This window comes from Vigna umbellata, chromosome 10 (genome assembly GCF_029865625.1).
Source record: "Vigna umbellata cultivar VRB3 chromosome 10, Vumbellata_1.0, whole genome shotgun sequence".
Classification (NCBI taxonomy): domain Eukaryota; kingdom Viridiplantae; phylum Streptophyta; class Magnoliopsida; order Fabales; family Fabaceae; genus Vigna; species Vigna umbellata.
The window spans coordinates 9,451,191-9,469,423 of record NC_142174.1 but is presented as its reverse complement, the minus strand read 5'-3'; the positions used below and the strand labels follow the sequence as shown (position 1 = coordinate 9,469,423).

The window sequence follows — 18,233 nt, the reverse complement described above, 5'->3', positions numbered from 1 at the left end:
TTTTCACAGTTCATAATCAACGTCTGCACATGTGGTAACACCACCTAAGTTTTGTCTTTGCCTCTTTGGTCACTGCTTTATACACCAGATTTTCTTCGTGCCTTGTTGTGATTGGCATTACGTGACTTGCAACTCCACCCGAATACAGTCACTTTTGATTTGCATCGTTCGCACATTGGAGGAAATGTGCTTCGAGAGTTGAATTTCTTTTATCCAGAGTCCACACGGAGATTGCTTCTTCTATCTGCATACATACATAAATAACATTCGAACTCTGATTTGATGAAGTAAACCAATACAAGATCACCGAGAGGGTTACATTGCTGCATCGTGATGTGAAGTCCAATGTTGAACAGTAACAACATAATAAGACTATTAGCCATGATTTTGTAGATTTTGGCTTTTACCACTTGACCCACTCACTCACTCACTCACTCACTGTTATTCAGCATTTGTCATGCAGAGCGTTGTCCTGAGAAATGGGAACAGCCAAAATAGATTGGAAATGGAGAGGGAAATAGAAGATGAAGCATGAACCACGTGTTTGAAAGCTATAAAGCCCCTCCTATCTCTATATCTCTTCTCCTCTGTGTATGGTTTGGCGGTGGTTGGAAAGGCAGAAAATTTTTTCCCATACTCTTTTGGACTCTTATCCAATTTCATGGAATGCAGCTACGCAGTGACTATCTTCACCTTTAAATTACATTTCTCTGTCTTTATGAGTTTTTCTTTGTCTTTAGCTTAGCTTCCTCTTTTATTTTTACCCAATTGTTTATTCCTGACATCCCAAATTCTCACCCTCCTTAGATTTTTTTAATCACATGACTGGGAATAAGTAAAGGTATAAAAAAAAGTTTGAAGGGACACATAATTGTGCATGACATCAAGTCCTATGACAGCTTCCAAGCAGACAGAGTTGAAGGGAGCAAAGGTACATATAAAAACATGATATATGATATTTTAAAATCGGGGATCCTTCCAAACGAGATAAAGTTGACATACTAAACCAAATGGGGCATGTTCCTCTGGGTCAGGAAGATCTCAGGCAGGATCTCCTGTGCTTGCATATGAAATATTCCAACATAAACATCACCATTTTCCCCTCATCTCTCTACACTCTCCTCATTACCCATACCTCATAACTCACACCTTTATCATCTTTTATCCTTTTGCAAACAGATCAAGCATTTTCCCTTCATTTTCAGGCCACAGGAAAACACTACAACTTCCAGAATAAATACAGCCCTATGAACAAGGCCTTGTCCTTCTTAATGATTAAACCCTTTTCCTCTCAACTTATATTCACAGACATAATGTAAAGATCCAAACGAAGATTGGAGACATCCTACCTAATCAATTAGGATCACACGGCATTCATCAAAGTTTGCCGTTTTAAGAGATTTAGTGGACAGCACTACATTTTGTCTCCCTTCACTAACAAAATGGATTTTATAATCAAAACAGCTGAAGAAACTGTGCAATGGGTCTGCGAAATCCACATTTAATTCCATTCGTGACATCAAGTTCTTATTGCAAATTTTTCTGAGATTGGAGAGTATCAGTCATCTCCAGCAGTATCACTTTGGGCTCACTTAACTGAGATGTAAACTACACACAAAGATTGAGGACCACGTTGTCAAACCCGAGATTTCATTGCACTTATCTGTTAAAGAAATTTTGTATTTCCAAAGCACTGTTAGCAGGTAACTCTGCCCCCCTGAATTTTGAACATGGACACAAGTTCCACTCCACTTAAACATTACCAGGGATCTGCAACTATAGTCCTTGGTGTGAAAAAGTTGTTCGCGTTGGTATGTTATACCCGGACGACAAAAACAAAAGTTTGGTCATTTTGTTTTTGGACAATATGCTGTTGAAAAATTAAATATTTTTTTGGCAAAAGTTGCTAGTGGTGCTTTGCTTATATAAATTGAGCATGGGACTTCGTCAAAAACAAAAATTGAGCATGCTTTCATTACACAGAATCTGCCTAACTTATCTATCAAAGAAAAAGGAAAAGAAAGGTTCATTTCCAAATTTTCCTTTCAGGTTGTTTATCACTGCATTGACAGTTAAAATATACGATAAAAGAAAACAAAGGAACAGAATCCCTTTTGATGTCAGCTTCCTTCTACATCATTATTGATTCTGTGCCCTTCATGGATCTTCTGTATCTTCCGCCGCACTAAGTTGAATTGCAGAGATAACTATTAGTAGAAACAGAACTGATCTTTATATCATCCCCATCTCTTTCCTTCCGTACCATATTTGTCAAGAACAGAATGCAATGGAGCGGTCACATGATAAATTAAAATACTTCTGGGGGATACAGTCATGAAGATTGGCCAGTGTATAGAAGAAGCATTTGCTTGTTGTTTTCAACTCCATTTTCTGACAGGGATGGTTCTAAAAAGCCGAACTGGTCTTGCAACGAGGATCTCTCCTATAAGAACACGAATATTTTTGTGAGGAGTTGGAATAAAATGTAACCTTGAAAGAATGAATGGAGCCAGTGAAGTACCTCATAATAAGTAGCAGAGAAACCTTGTGAGTAATCTAGCAAGCTCTCTGTGGAAGTTTGTTGGTTGGTCACTGTGACATTGTTCTGAAAAATTATCAAGAGCCAAGAAAGTATCATCTATACAGCATACAACTACAACTACAACTACAACCCATGATTATTTTTAGTACTAGAAAAACGAGGCAGGGTCATAGGGCAATGCAACTGGCTGCAAGCAAGATCAAACTCACCATGGAGAAATCAAAGACAGAAGAGCTAGCAGTGTCATCAAGAAAAGAAGGAAGGTGTTGGTATTCCTTAACCTTCTGCCTCTTCTTACTTCTCTTGCCAAGTTTTGCTGCCTTAGATGCAGAGTAAAAGCTGCCATTATCTTGTGCATCTGGCAAGTGTGGAGGCCCAGAAGAAGCATCAGAGACCATGGACAGGTCCTCTTCCTCAGCCTCCTCCTTTTTAGCTTTCTTGTCTTTGTATTCGTCGTTATCTTCACCATCAAACTGGGAACTTGCATGTGAAAAGGCATTGTGATTCAGCTGGAGAGATTGCTCCAGGTATAGAGTCCAACCAGACTCACACCCGCTGCTGCATTGTGATGATGCCAATGCATTCATCTTCCTTTCCTTGGCTGCTCCCAAAGGAATGAAATCTAAAAGGGGTAGGTTGGTTATTCACTTACCCTCCAATTTATGATGAAGAGAAGAGTGGTAAAAAGGATAAAAAAAAGAGTTTGATGAAACATGGCAATACATGGTGTGGCCTATTATTAACTGCGTGGCAACGTGGCTGTATAGTTTTGGTTTGGGGTCAGCAACAAGTTGGATAAAGTGTTGGAGAAAACCAAGAGAATCGGACTCAAATCCTAGACTAGTTTTGTCCTGACTCTCCACCCATATGTGCTAAGTGCCAGTTGGGTAGGATATAGAGGGATGCATGTAAAGAGAGAGGGAAAGAGATGAACCACAACCTTCACATGCTAGACAGCGATGCACTGTGTACCCTCTTAACAAAACCAGGTACACGTCCATTTCCCCTTCCACACTGTATGGACACCTATCCCTCTTTTCTCTCTCTCTACACGCATCATTGTTCCATTTCGGGAGAAGATTACCACTACAACACACATGTTACTAAAGGCTGATGCTGTTTTGCATTCGAGAACAAAATTACCATTACTTGTAGCAGAGGTGGTCCAGCCTTAAAAATGAGTTTGATTTAGTGCCCCGTAAGTGTGATTTAGTGTTCAAATGTGGAAAGGAAATAACGCTGTTCTGAGCATAAACAGCACACATTATTTATGATCCTCGTGCCCCTTTTTTCCTTTTCTGTGCCCATCATGTGTGCGACTAAAGAATCACTCAACGGAAACATCACCCTCTTTTATAGTTTGTACTGTCATTTGCTTAGATTTCTGCAGAGCAAAATGTGCGGGTTGTTTTTTCATGTCAGTCTCATTCTCAAACAAGAAAAAAATACTCTTTTTTTTATCTTCTTGAAGAGATTCTTTCACTGTGCATCATGCAAAGAGAGAAAAATAAATGGGTTTTGCAGAACTAAGACAATGGACACTGTAAAATTTCTGGGGCACAGTGCAGTTGACTGGGATTTTATGAATCCACATGCAATCACATTCACCATCCTTCTCTTCTTTTCAAGAATTTACTCTACTGGGATTCACTCAACCATGTGGGCACGTGTGCATAATATTCATATGCGGGCTTCCACATATTCTAACACATGTCTCCACGTGCACACGCACTTTTATCTAAATCCCTCTTCCATGCTTTTCTTTTCAATTTTAATATCTATAATTCTTTTTAAAGTCACCACACTTCTTTAAAAATTCAAATAAAAAATATTATATTTATTTCATTTTATCAGAAAAACATAAAAAAATATATATTTTACGAACTCCAACCGTCTTAACCTGCTCGTGAGAGAATATTTTGGTTGGCTAATTGGGTTAATAATAAATAAACTCTATTACGAATATTTCATTTTTGCCTTTTTCTTTTAAATAACAAAATCATGTTCTTAATAAGATTACACTACTTGAATACCACTACCATGATTGCGAAACTTTTAGCTATCAACCAAAAGAGTTATTATTATGATTCATAACAAGTTAAGTCTTGTAAAAATTTATAAATTTATTTTGTATTACTTTAAAATGATTATCATTAAAAAAAAACAAATTTATCACACGTCGTTCCAAATTAAAAGTACATTTTTAAATGACTTTTTTGGGTAACTAAATTCCATTAGGGTTTCATTAATGTGAAGAAGCATCTGGTTAAAGTTTATCTACTGTTCAAACTACACTCGTGATTAGCTTCTCTTCTTTCTTTCTTTTTTATTTATCTTTTTTCTATGGACTAATCTGTGATCTCGTATGGGCCATTAAGCCCATTCCTATATTGACCCAGCCCAAAGATGGAGAATTATGCAAAAAAAAAAAATTGCCTTGCTTGATTGTGTTTGGGTTTGTTAGTTCTGTTTCCTCTTCTTTCCATCAACAGTGAGGTATAGTCTTTACATTGCACTTCTCCAACTAAGTATGAATATAGCAGAGTTAATTTCATGTCTTTTGCAACCACAACTTTTAAACCAGTTTAAGGATAATGCAATGTACATTCGATTTGTTCTCAATTACTGAAAACACATGCGTTATTTATGTTCATTTTTTTAATAACAAAAAATAATGAAATTGTGATTATAAAAATAAATATAAACAATTCTTACAATTTAATTATAAAAGTTTTATTTTTTTTTGTAAATGATTTTTATTTATTTAATTTATAAAGTAGTTAATTTAAAAAAATAATTAATTAAATTTAAAAAAACAGTTAAATTAAAATAAAACAGTAACTTGGAGGGTAAAAATGAAAAAAAAAAGACATAGAGGGAACTCATTTATATATAAGTATAGATTAATTACAAATTACGATTGGATTGAGTTTTGATTCAAGTATTATAAAATTTAATAACTATTGTGAACATCTAAGACATGGGTATTTATTAGATTATAGAAGATTTAATAAAATGATATTTGCATATTTTTTTAATAAAAATGTTAAACTGTAAATAGGTTTTAATTATATAGAGTTTAGATAGAAGTATTATTTATTTCTCAATAAATTTTTTCTTTATATCTTTTTGACCTATCTTTAAGAGTGTGTTGTATTGGGAATTGAAGTATAAGTTTATGAAAAGTTACACTGCTAGGCTTATTAATAAATTGCTAGATCTTGTATCCGTTACGTATGGTAATGGTTATATGTGTGAATTGGTTAAATAATTTCATGAATTTACATGTATCGTGATACTTCAAAGTTTTTGTTTAAATTAGATTGTTCGGCTTATAAACTCCAAAGTTTATATTTCTTTTATCATAATATCAAATATGTATAATTATGATAAAAATTTAATTTTATACATAATTTTTATCATATGGAAAAAAACAGACAGTGATTTGCTGTGTTGAGGTGTTCGACAGAGTGTAAAATATAAAGTGAGAAAATAAAAATAAATTTATTGGGTGTGTGGAGATATACCCAAATTCTTGTTCTCTGATTCATTCATTCATTCATTCATTTTGTTCATCCAATCATCACATTCCCATCTTCGATCACACCACAACCCAATGAGTTATTATAATCCGCATCAGCAATCACCCGTCGGAGTTCCACCACCGCAAGGTTCCTCCTCCGTTCCGATTCCTTCCTTCTATATTCATTCCCTCTTTCTAATTCACATTCTCATTCTTTTCTTTCTCAGGTTATCCGCCGGAGGGACAAGGAAAGGAAGGATATCCACCGCCCGGATACCCGCCTCCCGGATACCCGCCGCCCGGATACCCGCCTCCCGGATATCCCCCACAGCAAGGCTATCCTCCGCCCTACCCCGCCCAGGGCTATCCTCCGCCGCCCTACGCTCCTCAATACGCTCCGCCTCCGCCCCCGCAGCAACAAAATTCACAGAACTCTGGTTGCTTGGAAGGCTGGTGCGTCTTTCTTTCTCTCTCTCTCTCTCTCTCTCTCTCTAATTTCGATCGCTGAGTCAGATCCGATCCGGCTCTTTCCGAGTTGACTCGGTGACAGTTGTCGGCGTAACGTTAGACACAATTAGCTATTGTGCGCTCTATTCGTAACTGCTTCTTTACATTCTTTTCTTGGAGACTCCGAATCTGGGTTTGTTTTTTTGCGTAGACCCACTGTTTGAATAAAATACTATGTTTTTGCAAAGATGATGTCACATTGGCATAACAAATTTTGAATCATGGGATTTGAATTTTACATGTTTTATTGCTCTTGTTTTTTTTTTTTTCATATTTATGAGTGAGAAATAGATGCATGCCATGGCACTGCATTGTTCTGATATTGATTTTTTGGAATCTGTGAATTGTACAGTTTGGCTGCTCTCTGCTGCTGTTGCCTATTGGATGCGTGCTTCTGAGATGACATTTGCTTTGCACAAACTGGAAACTCGATGAAGTGTGTTTCAGCATTGAACTCGATCAAATCTGTGTCTCTTTTTTCTCTCTTTTCTTTGCTTTACCTTATCCCTTGTTGATTTTTTTATTATTCTTGTTAAATAATATGAACTGCTACTTGTTTCCAAACCTCAAACTGCTTCATTCACCTGCTTTTTATTGCTAAAAAAGTTACACATTGATGCTCCTTCTCCCCAAACCATTAAACCATAACGAGAGATTGAAAAACGAATGCTCTAAAATGACTTCAATTATATTGTCTCGAGTCATGTCAAAAGTAAAATTGTATGATTCTTTATGCTGTTGCAAATACAACAAGACTTGTTTTTCTGATTTATATTCAGTATTTATGTTTTCAATAAATTTTATTTTCCAAGATACATTAATCATGAATTGTTGTCTTGGATTTTATTCAAGTTCAAAAGGCTTACACTCTAAATTGGCAATAAGTTTATTCCCAACTACTAATAGGTTCTTCCACTACTTTATGAAATGGTTAGAGTGAGATTGTATTGGGTTTGTCAAAGAGTCGAAGTGCAGTTAATGAATAAAGGCATAGAGATGTGTGAATGAATGTATATTTTTATTCTGACATTTATTAGATTTTCTTATTTGTTACTAAATTTTAATCTTTTACAAGTGTATCCTTATTATTATTTTTACTAATTTACATATAAATGATTAATATGCATTTATTGTTGAATAAACATGAAACAAAAATACAATAGAGAACTTCAAAACCAATCGAAGAAAATTAAGTTTTCTTTATTTGGGTATTAAATTCTTGAAAGACACTCAATAAATACATTATTTAGCAATTGAAATATTTTAAATGAAAATAATAAATGACAAAACCACACTATGGTAAACAAAGTTCACTGAGTATACTAATTTTTATAGGTGTATAAATACTAAATGTTCATAATTTTGCATCAATATTGTTTAGAGATATCATATTTATCATAATTAAGACTAAACAATGTATAAGTAATGATGGTGATTTTTTTAAAGTTAGTTTTATAGAATTAAAATAAAATTAACTCTTATAATGTTTTTAATATGAGAAAATATTTAATTTAATGTTTTTACTGTCATCACATAGTTACCCTCTGACACAATTTCTTGTTTAACTTATAATTTTTTTATATAAGTTCATTAATAACGTAAAAATTATTATTATTTATTAAGATGAGTATTTTTATAAGTTTTACATAAATAAGACTGAATTTTTGCCTCAATAACACTCTGTTAATCCTATAGTAAAACATGCGTTCACTGACTAATTAGTATAGCAATCGATACTGATACTTCTTTCTTATGCGACTTTTTGTTAACTACAAGTACTATTTAATTTGATTATATATTAATTGATTAATAGTTCATTTAAGAAAAATGTTAACAATACACAATTAAAACACAAAATTAATATACAATCTTTTACTATTGGTTGAAATTTATCGTAAACTATAAAACTACGTGCACAAAACTTATTAAATAAGTCATGCAACTAAAAAATAAATAATCTTTTATGCATTTTAATTAGTGGTTGAAAATATTATTAAATATGAATAATTTAAAGAATCTTTAATATACATTGAAATATGAATCTTTATTATTGTTAAATGAACTAAAAATAAACTAAAAATTCCCTGCATTTGGTTTGCAATCGTTTTTTAGGAAACAGGAAAAGAAAATACATTTAAAATTTTAAAGATTTTGCAAGTTCTTTAAACCATACCACTCTTACATGTTACAAAATATTGTATAAATTTTCTTCCTTTCAGTTTTTACCCAAAGAAAAGAAGAAAAAGTTTACTGTGGAAACAGAAAAGAGTCGCATCATTGCTCTTTTCTTGAGTTTCCAGTAAACAAGTTTGTAAATAAAATAAAATAGAATAAGATTATTTTAAACGGTTTAGTTACTAATCCTTTTGGTATCGCCTTCCTTTTCCCATTAGTTACGAAAACCTTTCACCGAAGTTGGTAGAATTTCAGAAACCAGTCGAATTCGCGGAGCTTTATCGGCGATTGGAAGACCCTTCGTTTCAAAAATTTTCTCGCTTTTTCAATTCCAGGTGATCTCCATGCTCTCATCATTCATACCTTTTAGTTTTATTATTATTCTTGTATATATTATTTTGTTACTATTTGGTATTGATTTTGTACAATAAGGTTGGTTTTGTTTTTTGGGATTGGGAGTACAAGGATTGTGCTTCTTCATTAGATTTCTGTTTTCGGAGGAAATTAACCCAATTCATGTATTGACACTCACACCTGGTTTTTGGGCCTCTTTTTACCCCTCTTATGCAGTAATTTGCAGAATTTTTAACAAATAGAACTCTTTCTTTGGTGCTTTTTTTTAGTATAGGATCCGTCACCCTCATATGATTGCGTGGTAAAATTTTGCTGTTTTTGTTCATTCACTTTTCGACTTAAACGACACGCAATAGGAAGCATTGTACAGACTCATTAGTTCTTCATTTGAGTATAAAAGGCTTAGTGGGGTTAGCTTTTCAACTGCAATCTTAGTGCTTCGAATTTGTCTTATTATCTCTGTGAATCTTTTGCGCTTTATTCGACGGTATGAACTTCGAGGTCTGGCTTCGACAGTAATTGAGCTTTCAATTTTGTTGATTTAATGGTTTTTCCCCCAGAATGGCAGAGAATTCAGATGACGAATCATTGTTGGCTCGCATAGAACAACTGGAAAGGGGTATGTGCATTTTTACTTGTACATGTTACTTTAACTCTCTTACAAGGGTCGTTTTAGGATTAGTAAGAACGCTAGACTGATGTTGATTTGATTAAACTGTTGTATCCTGTAAAATTTTATCTGGCGTTGAAGTCATTTATTATAGTCATTGAACTTACAAAGTATATAATTTTGTAGAGCGTGATGAATTACACAAGGATATCGAACAGTTATGCATGCAGCAAGCTGGGCCTGGATATCTTGCTGTAGCTACCCGATTGCATTTTCAAAGGTATCTGTTTATTTTCCTATTCTTTAGGCAATCACATACAATCTATTATATTCAACTCTGTGCCCAATTAGGACAGCTGGATTGGAGCAGGAGATTGAGAGTTTGAAAAAGAAGTTGGCGGCTTGCTCAAGAGACAATCTAAATCTGGAAGAGGAGCTTTCTGAGGCATACAGAATTAAAGTGAGTTATCGAATATTTTGACTTTGTGGCGTAAAATTCATTGTATTTTGTTTACGTATTTACTTTACTATATTCAGGGTCAACTTGCTGATCTGCACAGCGCTGAGGTTTCAAAGGTCTCTCTCTTTCTCCTCACCCGTTGCTCTTCATTTTGTTTTACACTCTAGCACTGAGATTGCATTAGAGGAATTGCTGTCCAGCTTTAGCAACTTGTGGAGAGTTGCTGGATGCAAAATTACAAACTGATTACATTTATTTGTCTGAATTTTTTTTACACTTGGTTGAAAGTCTTATAAGGGATTATGGTGAGAACATGACGGCAAGCTATAGTTTGTTGTGATCATGCTATAGTTTATTGAAAGAGTTAACATGTTTTGACTGATGTGACTTGTGAGGTGGATTTTTTTGGTTTGTACTTCGACTGAGTTGTCCTCGAGGAATACTGTTACTAATGACTTCAAATTTAATGTCCAGAACATGGAAGCTGAGAAGCAGGTAAAATTTTTCCAAGGTTGTATGGCTACTGCTTTCGCTGAAAGGGATCAAGCAATAATTGAGGTTACAATATTGTCTGTTTTCCTTAAAGAATATCGTTTTCAGTACTTTGTAGTTTTTTGTGGTTGATAATTTCAAAATTCCTTTATATTAACAGGCTGAAAAGGCCAAAGAAAATGAGGAGACAATGTTCCAACAAATACATGGCTTCCACCAGAGGTATCTCAATCTTTGTGTCATTTTAGCGCTTACATATTAATAAAGATAGGTGACTTAGGAGGTCTGAGAAAAGATCCTGCTTTTATTTTATGTAAATAGACGATGATGATGCATTATGCACTTGTTGCTTGATTATGTTTGGTGTAACATATTGAGATCCACCCAAGAATTATAACAACTATGGTTATCATAAGAGACATGTTTTACTTTTCCTCACCTATGGTTTTCCATTTTAAATGATTTATTCATCTTACATGGCAAATTTGGGATGTTGCATTTCCATATAGTCTACATTTATTTCAGTTGAAACTGTTCTTGCAAGTTGCTAGTATGTCTGTTCTCTTTATATGGAAGGCCTTGTTTTCTGTAAGGTAATTTACTAAGCAAGATTGAAAGATTAAAACTTATGTGCCTATTTTATGATTACCTATACCTCTGTTCTCTATGATCTTGTTTTCTATGACATGGAGGATATGTTTACGTGGAAAAACAATTTTTGTTTTACTTGCAACCTATCTTTAACACAGGGTAGAGGAGCTCACCGCAGATTGCCTTAAACTAAAGGAGTTTAATGATGCTCTACAAATTGATCAAGCAGTGCATATGAAGCAAAATGAAAACTTCAAGAAAGTAGTGTTCTCGCTCTCCCTCCTCTGTAACTCTATCTTTCATTTTTATTTCCTTTGTTAGTCTGTACAAAGCTTATCCAATGGTTTCTTAGGATACAAAACTAATACATGAAAAATAGTTATCTTGCATATATCCCTATCAAGTTCTTCAATATGCAATTTATAGTAACATATTTGTTTTGGCATTTAATGGATCTTAAATACATGACTAAACTTTTGGTTCTCTCTTTGTATGTTTTTATGAATTTCAGGTAATTAATAAGTTCTTTCAGATCAGACAACCTTCTGTGAAGGAATTTGAAGATACAAGTTGGGATGAGAAATGTGCATGCCTTTTGGGTGACCCTGAGGAGGCGTGGAGTTTCAATGATGCTTCCACCTCTAAATACGTTGTAAGATTTCAAAAACCCTAATATTCTCTTTCCTTGATTATCAGATGATGTGTTCCTTATGTTATGCTGGTTGTTCAGCATGCTATCCAGCACGACTTGCTATAACTCACCACATCCTTTGGAACGTGGTTTGATTTGGCATGCTATTTACTTATGAGATAACAGATGACTGTTAAATAGGAGATTACAGTAATGAGATTATATATCTGTACATATTGTGAATAACACTTTCTCAGACAGAGTGCATTAGAAGAACAGCTGGAGAGACTTAGGAATTCCATGGATTACCTTCAAAATAAACTGAGGGTGGTATGATCTAATTATCTTTGTTATCAGCTTATTGCTGCGTAGGTAACCCTAATTTTCAATCATCAGTTATTCTTACTCTGTTTTGGACGCTTTAGGGCTTGGAAATTGAAAATCATTTGAAGAAGGGAGTCAACGTACTGGAGAAGAAACAAGTGAGTACTTTCAAAATTTGGAATCAAAATGTCATTTTAATACATCTGTTTATTCTGGTTTCTGATAACTTATTTGCAGATTTATATGGACAAATTGGTTCAGAACGGCATAGCAGACTTGAAAAGTTATCATTCTAAGTGTAGGGATGAAATTATGAACTTACTTGGTGATGGAGAATCCTTTATTAAATCCTTAACCAATGTAATTGATGAAAAAATCCGGAGTTTTGATCTGAGTACCGTACCAAATTTGACCCTTCAAAGAGATGCGGAACTAGAAGAATCTGAAGGTGTTGGTATGAATATAAGCCCTCAAGCTAAACCTATCTCTGATTACAAGGTTTGAAACTCCATGCTAATACTGAATCCCTTTTACAAAAGGACAACTCATTTTTGTTTATAGCAAATAGTGCACTTGTAGAAATACGATACTTGTAGAACTATAGATAGTGCATAGCGTAGTAAAGGAGTATGATTTATTTCATATTCTAAGTTACAGACTGATTGTAGCATACTTTTCTTGGATATTTAAATAGTTGAGGATTAAAAATATGATAGCATTACACACAATTACAAATTAAAACAATGGACTAAAAAGAAGAGATGTAGAGGGAAAAGAATGACATAATATCCTAAGAAAATGAGTTTTTCAATCAGTTCAGTATTTGTCAAGCCGAAATTGGGCTAGTCACCTTCAATGGCAATGTGACCAGCCCAATCATGTTTAAGTGATACGGGCTGATGTAATACTCTCATGCTCACCTGATTACTTCCAAGCTGAAAACAAGCCAGGCTTATAACAAAGAATGCAGTGGGTTTTCCTACAGCTTTTACAATGTATTCTATCAGTAAGATAAACTGGTTTTTAATATAATAAAGAAGTTCATTATTTTTTATTTTAAAATTAAATGTGTTAATTATGATGGTATAATAATGGCAGTGCTCTTATTAAAGTAGCAACGGATATATCTTAACTTGGTCGAGTTTACCGTCTGTCTTCATTTTATGGATATTTTTTGATAGTTACAAGATGCAAGACTAATAATCTTTTATTTACTCTTTCACAGAGGAACAGTCCTAGGGCACTGTCAGTGGGTGCTGGCTTAGAAGGTGATGCATCTAATGTTTTAGCAATGGCATTGCAAGAGAAGGTATTTTTTTCATCTTCACTTTTATTAAAATATTGTGTATTTACTTTCTCCTTTTCTCATTGCTAATCAAGATATTTGTGCTTCCAACTTCTTGCGATCTGGCTCTCTGATATTTACCATGCTTTATATTTCAGGTTGATGCATTATTGCTTTTATCACAGCAGGAAGAAAGACATCTACTGGAGAGAAATGTGAATTCAGCCCTACAAGGTAAAACTGAAGAACTTCAGAGGAACTTGTTGCAGGTACTTGTCTGTAACACTTTGGAACACTGCAATTACTGATATTCCAGTAGCTTGGTTCTAGTAGAGTCTAGAAAATGGTTTATGGTCGTGCAAAGTGTACTATACAGGCTAACTTGGTCTGAGAAGAATGTTAGTTGTTTGTGTGCACTATCTGAGTTTATATTTAACTGAACTTCACAAAATTGGTTTTTAAGATGAAGATTATATATATATATATATATATATATATATATATATATATATATTATAATTCGGCCTTACTTCTAGTCAATCTAGAATTTCCAACCATTAGTTATTTATTTTTTATCTATTTATAGACCATGTTTGGTGTCATTATGAAACTTGAACATCCCAACTAGTTTGCACCTTAAAGTTCCATCAATAATTTGCCACTATATAAGCCATCATAAAAGAAAGAACATACAAAAGCATGAGGAGACTAGGCCAAAACTCATGCAAGAAAAAAACCACCTCCAAACAACTCACAAAAGCTGAATTATGGGGAGGCTTAGGTGATTTTGAAAGAAATCAAATCTAATGTTAGAAGGTAAATTGTCAAACTAAAAGAAATCAAGTCTATTATCCACATCAAAGTTAGCAAACGCATCAACTCTCGTATTCCTCAGCGAAAAGATATGAGAAAACTTAAACTCCAAAGCTTTGCAAATGATTAGAGCTTTTTGCCAACGGGTCTCCAGCTTCCATGGAACAACTTCTGGGTTCTCAAACGCATGACAAAGTTATGCACATTCATCAGATTATGATCATTAGAAGCAGCAAAACGATTAGAACAATAATTCAAAACATGAGTCTCAATTTGTTTTTTACTATTCAAAATATTTTCTGAATTAATCAGTTTAGTAATATGGTAGAAGTCCTTCTCGTTTTAAAATTTGCATGGAAAAATCTAGTGCCTCTATCACCATCATTAAACCAGTCAATGCGTGCCTTATCCTTCCAGAATTTAGATGGCCTTTACAAAGCCAGCTTAAACTCATCCAGGGATTATTGGTTATACTATATTCTTTTCTTTTTTTGTAATTTTTTATTCATAGTTTTCATCAATGAAGCTATGGTATGTTCCTCTTCAAGATATGTAAATAGTATGTTAGAAATAACTTTTGTGCCTCTAACTCCTGTGTCGAAGCAACAAAATTTTAGAATCACATGTACAAAGATCGTTGATACTATTTACTGTTCACAAATAGCTTTTTACTTGGATTTTATTTTTTTTAACTTCAGGTTACTAATGAAAAGGTGAAAGCTCTCATGGAATTGGCTCAATTGAAGCAGGAGTATCAATTACTTTTGGAGTATGATTACTTTAATGATGACAGTTGCTAATTCAGTAATTTTTGCATCACTGTATATTTTTATGCGGTTGCCCTGTTATTTTGGAGTGAATTTTTTCCAAAGCATATTTCCTGTTTTCTTCAATAAAAATGTCCATTGCAGAGTAAATATTATTTTTATACTTCTGGTTCTTGTGTTATTTTACTATTTTAAAGGATAAAGTTTCACTAATATGCTTTGCTGCTATACTATTTTTCGTACGTGTATCTTATAAGGTAGTATTTTACTTACTTTTTTTTGTACTTTCCCAATTCTTTAAAATTCCTCTAATTAATTTCTGTAAAAGTTTTATTATTGGGCCTTTTGTTCATTGGTAAAAGTTATGTTTCGGCTTCTCCATTTAATGAAAGGAGACTAACAAAAAAGTTGGGCAAAATACTACACAAGTAAATGAATTTGATTGTCTTCAACTCTTCATTCTTAGAATCTGGACATCATGCGAAGAGCTTATATGCAACATCAGTATATTATTTTCATTTTTCGGGTTTTAAAGTAACACTAGTTATCTTTATGATACTGAAGTACGAAGCTCAAAGCCGTGCTTTATTTTTCATTTCCCTGAAACTTATTGCTTTAAACCACAATAGCAACCACCACCTTATTGCTATAGAAATTACAAAGTCTTCATGAGTCTAATTGACTTTGATTGCCCTTCATATACCCTACTTCTGTCTTCTGGCACGCTGTTGGTGTTTCTTTTCACAGTCTTGATAATTTTATAAAAACTAGATTTATTGTATTGCATGCGAACAAAGTAATAGAATATATTTATGGAACAATCAGAGTTCAGCTATGTCTCTTCCTTTAATCTTATTTTTATGCTTTACTACTGTTGTTGTTTTACAAGCAATTGGATTTTTCATCATTCATCAGCTTCAGTTGAATTTATCCCACTCTAGTTGTGTTTCCTTCTCCTGCTACTTCAAAGGATTCTCCTTTAATGTGGAATGTCATTTATTTTATTTCGTTCTATTGCATGTGCAGAAAATTGGGTAATGAACCTAATCAAGAGAAAGGTGTGGTCAACACTGGAGACAGAAAGCTTGTTACTCGTGAAAGAGATGGAACTTTAAAGAACTTACTAAAGAAATCCTATTTGAGACGATGGATTGCCCCCCTGGATGTTAGTGTAAATGAAGTTGACAGTAGTTCAAATAATGAAGGGAAAACTCTCAATCATCAATCCAGCGGCAGTATAGATTTTGCAAGGCATGTGTTAAATTTCGGAATTTGTGTGTTCTGATTCTATTCCATTAATGGATGATTGTGGCTTAGACTTACCGGTTTTGGGTAAGTAAAATTTTATGGTAGAAGGATGATACCCTCAGTCCAAGATACAATTACAAAAAGCTTTTCATTTCAAAATACTTCAGGGGAACATTTCATTCACCCCAAGGAGATGAGTAGGGTATTAGACTTCGGTTTGTCAAACACAAGATATTGCCTTACTGCACTAAAATTAATCCCTTCGGGTTCGGGATAGTTTAAACTTTAAACCATGTCAATGTCAAATCTATTTTGAGATAGCATCAAGTATGGTGTTACTTTTCAGCCTTCTGTTTATTTACGTAGTTTACTTCTGTGTAGCAGAATGAAGATTGAAAATGCAACTCTCAAGGAAAGCATGGAAAGCATGGAACATTTAACTTCATCAATTCATCGGCTTCGTCTCTCTCTTTCAAAGGTATCATACTGTTTTATTTCACAACTGTAAAATTTTGATATTTGAAAGAGACCAGGGAAAGATGGGGCTTCATGTTGAGATTGCAATGTTTTAGGTCAAAAAGGGAAATTGTTGAACTTAAGCTCTCTTTTAACATGGATTAACCAGAAACCATACCCTGTTTACTTTTTGAAACTTGAAAGCTAAAATGTATTGACATGGATTTTAGGCCAAGGAGTGTGTGACTTCGGAAGGTACAATTTCCGGTGTTTCAGAAATCCTTAGTGACGTTATTCATGAAGCAGAACTTTTAAGGACTGCTCTAAGCAGCTCCTTGCCAACCAGCTGGCCTGTTGAGGAAGATATTAGTTACATTGGATACAGCGTGGGCACTGACAGGGGAGATCACGAAGGCAGTGATGAAAAGATGGATACTGTTTCTGCTGCAGGGCTTGAAATGGTCGAGCTTTTGATTTTTTCGGCTCAGACTTTGATGGACTTACAAACCAAAATAGTATTCGTTCCTGGTATAGAAGTTTTATGAACAGCTCCTTGTGTCACAGTATAAGTCATCTTAGGTGCTTTGTATATTCGGCTGGTGTAGCTGAAGCCCGTTGTCCTGCTTTGATCCTGCAGGTCATGAAACATGTTGTGTTTATAACTCTCACGCACCTGCAGTTCTTCCTTGCCTCTAAGCCTAAGATTAGTTGCATGCCAATTGTTTCTATGACGGTATTTATTCTATTACAATGTGTTCATGTTAGTCTGTGATGCTTTTAAAGATTGTAATTTATTAACGTATCATGTGTTGAGTTTAACCTGGGTCACCCGCAAGAAAAAAAAAAATCTATTATTAGACTTGGAGATATTTCATATTAGAAGATTCTCAGGATTAAAATCATTGAGAAGTTGAATTCAAATCAATATGAAAGTCAATATAAAAACTTAGGTAGTTTTGAGACGTGGTTGCATTATTCCTTGAAGTGTACTTTTTCTGCACTAGGTTTTCAAATTAAACAACCTAAAAATCCACAAACCCATTTTTCGTGACAATTACTTAGTGACCAATGAACCAACATCTCAAATTTTTAAATTCCAAATTAAATATTCACTCTAATAAGTTGTACATGCTAGGTTTTATCAACTATCTAATTATGTAAATCAAATTATATATTAAAAACTTTTTCAACTATTTAATGCTTCATTACATAAATTTTATCTATCGTATATATCTTCAAAACACTATAACACCTATTTGAAATTTCTTACAAGGGATAGTGGAGTCAATGTTAAACTATTTGAACTTAAATTAATATAATTTAACTTAATAAATGTTTTAAATTAGTGTTTCAATTCACGGTGACATTAATTTATACCATATATTATAAATTTCATCACAACTTTAAAAACTCATCTAGATTGAATGAAATTTGATGTAATTTGTATCATAGATG

General features: G+C 33.8%; 2 protein-coding genes across 4 annotated transcripts; one reads left to right on the top strand and one right to left on the bottom strand.

Moving 5' to 3' along the window:
* Positions 1–1,878: 1,878 nt before the first annotated feature.
* On the bottom strand, positions 1,879–3,664 carry LOC124820207 (protein SOB FIVE-LIKE 5-like). The gene is made up of 3 exons (XM_047291861.2): positions 2,752–3,664; positions 2,522–2,605; positions 1,879–2,443 (listed from the first exon to the last, which is right to left on the bottom strand). The coding sequence occupies exons 1-3, from the start codon at positions 3,127–3,129 to the stop codon at positions 2,333–2,335; spliced, it is 573 nt and encodes a 190-aa protein (XP_047147817.1). The 5' UTR covers positions 3,130–3,664; the 3' UTR covers positions 1,879–2,332.
* Positions 3,665–8,923: 5,259 nt separating this feature from the next.
* Positions 8,924–17,542, top strand: MEE13 (myosin heavy chain-like protein). Of its 3 annotated transcripts, XM_088100731.1 has the most exons (19): positions 8,924–9,082; positions 9,662–9,720; positions 9,898–9,991; positions 10,063–10,171; positions 10,249–10,287; positions 10,646–10,729; positions 10,824–10,885; positions 11,413–11,515; positions 11,766–11,906; positions 12,147–12,215; positions 12,311–12,367; positions 12,447–12,707; positions 13,435–13,518; positions 13,653–13,763; positions 15,006–15,076; positions 16,101–16,325; positions 16,707–16,800; positions 17,009–17,306; positions 17,416–17,542. In XM_088100731.1, the coding sequence occupies exons 2-19, from the start codon at positions 9,663–9,665 to the stop codon at positions 17,472–17,474; spliced, it is 2,019 nt and encodes a 672-aa protein (XP_087956857.1). In that variant the 5' UTR covers positions 8,924–9,082; position 9,662; the 3' UTR covers positions 17,475–17,542. The 3 variants fall into 3 exon arrangements, with proteins under 3 accessions (XP_087956857.1, XP_047147793.1, XP_047147801.1); XM_047291837.2 differs by having other exon boundaries at positions 17,009–17,542; XM_047291845.2 differs by lacking the exon at positions 8,924–9,082 and having other exon boundaries at positions 9,673–9,720; positions 10,068–10,171; positions 17,009–17,542.
* Positions 17,543–18,233: the final 691 nt, after the last annotated feature.